Source organism: Crocuta crocuta, unplaced genomic scaffold (assembly GCF_008692635.1).
Source record: "Crocuta crocuta isolate KB4526 unplaced genomic scaffold, BGI_CrCroc_1.0 scaffold840, whole genome shotgun sequence".
Classification (NCBI taxonomy): Eukaryota; Metazoa; Chordata; class Mammalia; order Carnivora; family Hyaenidae; genus Crocuta; species Crocuta crocuta.
In genome coordinates this window covers 25597-33249 of record NW_027530523.1, presented here as the reverse complement: position 1 = coordinate 33249, position 7653 = coordinate 25597, and the positions used below count along the sequence as shown (strand labels likewise).

Here is a 7653-nt window from a genome sequence, read left to right as displayed (position 1 = left end):
TCAGTGGGGGAAGCCGAAAACCAAACATTTCCAACAAGATTCTTACATGCCCCAAGTCTACTTCTTGGCCTTGACCTCTGAATCCCATCTCCACACCACTGAATACAGTAGTGCCATCATGCACCCTGGTGACAGGGCCGGCAGGATGTGGCCACCCTCACTACACAAACCCCTCCTTCGAGAAAGGACACAGCTGTCACAGCCATGCTAGATCAGCCCTCAGCTAGATGTTCACCTTGGGATATCTGAAGGGAATGTGCGGCTTATGATACCCAACAGCCAGGAAGAAAGGACTGGCCGATGTTTTCATCTTTTCCAACAACCGTATAGCTTGCTCGGTGCTTTGTTTGTCAGGCAAGGTGCCCTCTGGCACATCCGTCACATCCACGGGACAAAGCAGGTTGGCATGGAGTTCTCCATCTGGCCCCCTGCATGTCTTTCAAAACAAAACATACAACACCATCAGCTCTTTAAATGCAAGAAACAGAAGTCATGAAGGTTGCACACACAGAGGATTTAACATTCCTATCACTGGCCTATTAAGGCTTCGTCATTCAAACTGGTCAGGCACACACAAAGTAGAACTAAACCAGAGAAGCATTTCCTCTTTTCCAGGCAGGGCCCAGGCCAGAAATCCAACAGCACTTAGCTTCTTGCTGTTAATCTTCTGCCTCCAGGTCTTAATTAATTAAAGGAAATCCATGTAAACGAATGATCAAAACAAATCTGTCTCCAGTTCAAAAAAAAAAATAAGCCAATTAAAAAATGGACAAGGTACTTGAACAGAAATATCTCCAGACAAAACAGGTAAGTGGCCAAAAAGGACATGCAAAGACGCTTCATGTCATTAGTTGTCATGGAAACAGAAGTGAAAACCGAAATGAGATACCACTTCCCACCCACTAGGATGGCTAGGATTTTTAAAACTGGACAATAACAAGTGCTGACAAGGATGGGCAGGAAGTGGAGGCCTCATACATGCTGCTGTGGATGTGACATGGAACAGCTACTGTGGAAAACACTCAAAGGGTTCCTCAAACAGTTAAACAAAGAGTTAGTATGTAACCCAGCAATTCTACACCCCGGTGGATACCAGGAAAAATTAAAACCCAAGTCCACACAAATACTTGACCTAGCAGTTCTACCCAAGAGAACTGAAAAGTTAAGCCATACGAAAACCCATAGGTGAATGTTTATAGCAGTACTACTGATAGTAGCCAAAAAGTGGAAACAACCCAAATGTCATCAGTTGTGGGTTCAAGACCCATGTTGGGTAGAGAGGACTTGAAAAGAAAATCTTTTAACAAAAGGTAATGAAGTTCTGATACATGCTACAACATGGATGAGCCTTAGAAACCCTATGAACGAAGCCAAACACAAAGGGTCATATATTGTATGATACCATTTACACAAAATGTCTAGAATAAGCAAATCCATAGAGAAAGAAAGTAGATCAGTTGTTGCCATAGGCTGAGGGTTCAAAGAAAACAGGGAGTGAGTGGTAATGGGTACACACTTACTTTCCGGAGTAATGGAAATGGTCTTAAATAGATTTTGTTGATAGTTGCACAACCCTGAACATACTAAATATCACTGAATTGCATATATTAAAAAGCTGACTTTTATGATTTATCAATTATATCTCACAACATTTTTGTAACCAAAAAAATCTATCTTCAATTTAAAAGACAGATGAACACTTTTGAGTGACAAGGTCCCAGTGAACTGGATAAGGTCATAATCTGTGGAATTTCCAGATCCTCAACTATGGCATGCACAGAATGGAACCTATTGCTTCATTGCCCAAAGTGGTAATATTGCCCACAAGACCAATGTCAGTTCTGACCATGATTTTGGGCCCACAAAAACCCAGCTGCTGCTTCCTCATTTCAAAAAGCAGTGTTCTTTCACAGGCCAACCTTGGCCACCCTGCCCCCAGGCAGGACAGCCTAGCACCTGCTCACCCTCTAGCTACACATGATCTGCAGCACTTATGGGGGTCTGGGACAGTCAGACCTGCTGCCTTGAGGATGAAAGTGGGGGGTGAAGACAGAAGCCAGCATTTCTAAGTGAGGTTACTAAAAACTCTCAAGACAGCTTCAGATGATGAAAGCACTGAGACGGGGCTTTCCAGTGGCACTCTGGTAGTACTCAAGCCATAGGCCAAAAGCCAGAGCCCTCAGCTCTTGCTGTATTCTGAAATGGAAGGTTGTCAAAATTTTGGAATACTCCCCTTGCCTCCCCCAAATCCACGCCCTCCTCCAGATGAGGTCTTTAAATACCTCAGAGGAGCATGTCCTATCTCAGTTCTCCAGCTGCTTTTCTGAAATTTTTTAAAATTCAGAATTAAATTCTGAATTTTTTAAAATGTGGTGGTTAGTTTCATTTCTACATTGAAGGTTCCTCTAAACTAAGATTAAGGTTTTATAGACTCCCTTTTCTTTCATAATGGTCTAAAATTTTAAACCCCCATCAAAGGTCTCAGCACCTGATTCCATCCATTAGGCCTGAGACAGAGAGACAGACATATATATGTACATATGCCTTTCTCCCAATGTGGACCAAGGCCCCTGGAGGACAGGTCACTCTTCTCTCTATCCACAGTAAGCACCCAGGAGCCATTAAATGAGTCTTACACACTAGAGCATAAGGTTCTAGAACAAGCCATATCCATCAGCTTCTAAAACGAAGCCACCTCTCCCAATGGATCTAATGCTAAAGATCCCAACAGCTGTCTGTGTCAGGTCACAATCACAGACTTAACTGTATAACCAGCCTGAAAGAACATGCAACATACACAGCAGTTAACCCTGACTTGATAAACAGGAAAAAAGCAGTTCCTCTACAGAACAGCATCTCTTTCACATCCTTACCTTGGTGTTTTCATACTTTTCAGAGGAGGGATGATAAGGTGGAATAGACCAGCTATATGGAGAATCATCACTATAATTGGAAGATATTCCTTGAGGGGGAGGGGAAAAGAAAATCATTACACAAAACCTGAAGGGTCCTTCAAAGCCTTCCCCACTCTAAATTAAAACTTGGTGAATGAGAGAAGTATCATCTCCCTTCTTTTGGCCTCAGTTTCCTCATCTATAAAATCAAGAGCTTATGCAGATGATGAGAACTCCCCATTAAAGCCATCTCATGAGGTTTCTGGGCATCTGTGGCTGAGTTGGTAGAGCATCTGACTTCAACTCAAATCGTGATCTCACAGTTCATGAGTTTGAGCCCTGCATCGGGCTCTCTGCTGTCAGTGCAGAGCCCAGTGTGTACCCTCTGTCCCCCTCTTTCTGCCCCTCCCCTACTTGTGCTCTCTCAAAAATAAACAAACATTAAAAAAATGTATCTTTTTTTTTTTTTCTAGGAGAGAGAGAGACAGAGTGAGCAGGGGAGGGTCAGAGAGAGAGGGAGTCACAGAGTGAAACAGGCTCCAGGCTCTGAGCTGGCAGTCAGCACAGAGCCCGACGCGGGGCTCGAACCCACGAACCGCGAGATCATGACCCAAGCGAAAGTCGGACGCTTAACCGACTAAGCCACCCAGGCGCCCCAAAAAAATGTATCTTTAAGCTGACTCACTAGGTTTCTATTGAGTACTAACTATCTGACCCTGTAGTCCCTTAAGCCTTGGTTATTCATGCTAGGCCCTGAGGAAGGCCACCAAAAGGGTCAGGTCAGCCAGCCTGCTGCAGCAACAGAGCCCTGCAGAGCCCTTGCTGGAGCCTCTACCCTGCCCTACAATGGAAGAGCAGAGGCAGCAGCACCGCCATGGGCCAGGTGGGGAAGGGGAGGCTCAGGGAAGGTCGGTGCCTTGACCCATGCCAACCAGATATTAGAGGAGTGAGCTGGGACTCAAATCCAGGCCTTAGGACCCCAGGTTCAGTGCTCATTCATGAAGCAGAAACCCACCCCTAAGCTCAGCAGCCTATAGTCTATTTGGAAAGAGAAAATTACAGCAAAACCATGGAAGGACAGCTAGCTGTCTAGACAGTAGAAGTGCTGTGTAAGTAGAGAAGCCACAGACACGAAGGGTCAAGTGAGGTAGGCAGTGGGGCATGTGTGGGATCTGACCGGAAGTGCTGCCCAGCGGGGCGAGACAGGAGGAGCAGGGAAGGTAGTGTAGGCAGAACCACAGGGGAAAGGGCATCCCCAGCACAGTGACTCAGGGCTCCAGCAAGGAGCACCAGGCAAGGCAGGACTAGACGGAAAGGGGGCAGTGGGTGGAGGGCTCATCGACACAGCAAGCACAGTGGAGAGAGCAGAGGAGGCCAACAGACCTGGGTTCAAATGTCATCATCGCCCCTTATTACGCATGCAACCTTGAGCAAGCCACGTGACTTCCATTAGCCTCAATTTCCTCCTCAGAAGATGATGACAATGATAAAAACCCCGTGTGCTCACTCCTGAGGAAAGGATTACAGGAGTGGCCAGCACAGGAAATGGCACAGGCCTGGCCATCAATCAATGGTGGCTACTGTCTTCCTTGAACAGGTCTTTCCCTCACGGAACAAGGTCTTAAGCACAAAGACCCAGATGAAAAACGGGTTTCCACAAGGACTGCAGGCAAAGCTCTCGCTCTATGGCTAAGACGTGCTGCTTCCATCCTGATTCCACAATCTAATTACCAGGAGGAATGAGGCCAAGCAACGCCACTTGGGCCTTAACTTTAGCCTCCCTTTCTGAAGCACAACCTTCCCTCTGTTCTAGTTCCTCTCCTCCCCAGACTTGTCTCTCCCCTCCAGCTGTGCTCAGACAAGGGGTAGCATGAGGTAACCACTAAGTGCAGCAAGTCCTGCTGGTGGGCCTTTGGCTACACAACATGATTCCTGACACATTCTAAAACCGCGCCCAACTTAGCCCAGCCACACATTATCCTCAACCTGCACTGGCCAGTTGGATTCCAGGAGGCTGCTGAGTCTGCCTGTATAACCAGCAAGTGAAGGAAAAGCTACTGAAAAAGTTCAAGTTGTAGTCCCCAGCTATAAACATCACTGTCGTATAAAGGGGGCTTTCAACACCCTTTCATGCTCCTGAACTACCTGGACTGGGTTGCTACTGTGGGCAGTGATAAAGGGAGCTACAACTCATTTGCCAGAGAAGGAATCCGAAGCTCAAGGAGGAAGAACGATTTGCCCAAGGTCAACCACACAGCTCAGAAGTGACAGAGCTGGGACCGGAACGTGGGAGCCCGGATCCCTGGTGCCGCTGCCCATCAGTTCACCCCATGTGCAGAGATGTTCAACCTAGGGTTCCATGGGACACAGAAATCAACCTGGATGGAAGCACAGCATATCTGCACGAAGGGTAGCTATGTGAGGAAGAGTTTACATTTAAAACATTCATAACATAAACCTATCTGTACAGGAAAATCTCACATCAGAAAAATAATATGCCTGGAACAAGGGAGCCTCAAAATATAACCCTCCTTAGTGTGGTGCAATTATAAGTAATTCATATCTTTTACTTTACACTTTCCTTTCCTCCCCCCAACTTTCAGTCAAATAATCATGCATTACCTCAGTAAGTTTAAAAAACGTTTTAAGGTTTGTGCCTCAGCCTTCTCATTTTGGCATTCAAGAGAGACAGTTCATCCAGCAGTGTTGAAAATCAGCGCTGGTGGCCCCTGGCACTCTTTAGGTCAAGGGAACCAGCTTATACTCCTCCTTCTGACCTAACTCACAGGTGGTGGGCAGCAGCACCACCAAAGCACGACCTCTTCCCTAGACAAATAAGCATAGCTGCCCTGGTCTCACTTTACTGACAGGATCCAGAGGGTCAGAGGGTCAGGCATAAAGCTGGACTCATACCCAGCATTGCCACCTCCCCAGCCAGTGTCCTTCCTTCTGCCTGAGAAGTTGAAGGAACCAAACAGCATTATGACTAATTTTTGAAAGAAGAAAGTCCTACTGCCCTTTTTCACATGTGGTGAGAACAGGAAGCTAAGGTGAGAAGTAGGAGTTTGTACAGAGACAGTGGTGACTAATGAGGGGTCCACCCAACCCATACAGTCCTCTGGGAAGACAGCCCCAGCCCCAGCAGGGATCCCGGCCCTCAGGCATGGAATACAAGAGAACCCAGATTTTGGACAGCAGGCAGTACCAGGATGAAAGACTTTTCCAACCGACATGGTCACGTAGCCATTCTCCTTGAAGTACTGGGGGATGGTAGAGAAGTTTCCAGCATGTACCCTCCAGTAGGAATTGAAGTCATACAGGCGGGTGGTGTCTGGTCTCCTCCCAGTGAGGAAGGATACACGGCTCGGAGCACACACTGCTTGCTGTAAGGAAGCAGAAGCAGAGGAAAATGTCCTCAGAGGAAAACAGAGTCTGGATGCTAAAAGGTAACCAGGCAACCTCAAGAGTCCTCAGTAAACAGCTTGGCAGCTGAGTCATGCAGATCTCAGAGCCAACCAGTGGGATCTGGGCCTCACCCAGACACCAGGAATAAGTCTTCCCAGAAAGAGGCAGGGGAGAACTCAATCCCTCAAACCAGCAGATGATTGTGTCCTTCTGTGTGATGGCATCTTATAGGTGCACAGAGCAGGAGGCTCTGTTCCTTTACTTTACTGTCTTGATGACAGCCTTGTGAAGGGGCTCAGGGAGAAGCACCACCAAGGCAAGCTGCATGGTGCCTACCGAAGTTTGGTCAGCAGACCGGAGAGTGGCATTCTGCAACGCCCCTTCCTTCTCAGCACCAGACAATCCTCTTTGGGGAAGCAAGCTGGGCAGGGCCATCCTGAGCATGTTAGGGCCAAGGGACACCCTCTGCCCAAGCTTGAAGGCACAAACTCCTTGCCAGTGCACAACCAGGTTTTCTCTTCTGCCATTTTCCAGACTATGCTCCCCTCTAAAAGAAGCCTGGCACCATCAGTGTCATTTAAGCATAGCTGAGAGGCCCCCAGCCCTCAGTGCACAAGGCATACATCCACACCTAGAGGTCCCCAGACATACCTGGGCAAAGGCATTCTGGAAGAGGAGGCTGTGGGATGCCAGTTGGTCAATGTTTGGGGACCTCACAAGCTTGTCCCCGTAACAGCCCAAGGAGGGGCGCAGGTCATCCACGATGATTAGAAGGACATTCAGAGGACCTGCATGGGAGGGAAAAGCTTCAGTGAGATCGCTTACACTGACAATGAACCTCCACCCACCCATGGGGGGTGCTAGGGTACTGAGTGGCCCTGGCCCCTGAACCCGAGACAGCCAGGCCAACCAAACTAGGAAGGGAGCGATGAGGGTTGTGCTTCAGGGAGGGTGGGTGTGGGTGCACAGAAGCCCCAGTCCTGGGTGACAAGATTAGGCTCTGGGCATGGCCTCAAGCCTGGATGAAGGAAGGAGAGAAGGGAGGGAGGGAGGGAAGTATAGACGAAAGGAAAGAAGAATTTAGGGAGGGAGGGAAGGATGGAGGGAGGGATGAAAGCATAGTTGGAGAGGGACAGACAGGGAGGAAAGTAAATTTGGATATTAGAAAGAATAGCAGGCGGGCCGGAGACAGGAATTTAAGGACAGATGTAGGCAGGGAAGGAGATACGGAATCCAAAATCTGAGCGAGAGCCAAGGCTGCACCTGTGGTCGAGTTGCTGGGCGCCACAGACTCCAGGGAGTCGCAGACGGAGGCCAGGACTAGGACAAGCCAAAGCAGGCACCGGCCGGCTGG

The 7653-nt window shown here is 48.2% G+C and overlaps 1 protein-coding gene across 1 annotated transcript in view; it reads right to left on the bottom strand.

Annotated features, from left to right (window-relative positions):
* Positions 1–7653, bottom strand: part of IDS (iduronate 2-sulfatase) — a 47817-nt gene that overhangs the window by 14734 nt on the left and 25430 nt on the right. Inside the window, 5 exon segments of the mRNA XM_077767511.1 lie at positions 236–436; positions 2874–2962; positions 6100–6277; positions 6951–7087; positions 7563–7649. Of these exon segments, the coding sequence (XP_077623637.1) occupies positions 236–436; positions 2874–2962; positions 6100–6277; positions 6951–7087; positions 7563–7649 (692 nt within the window).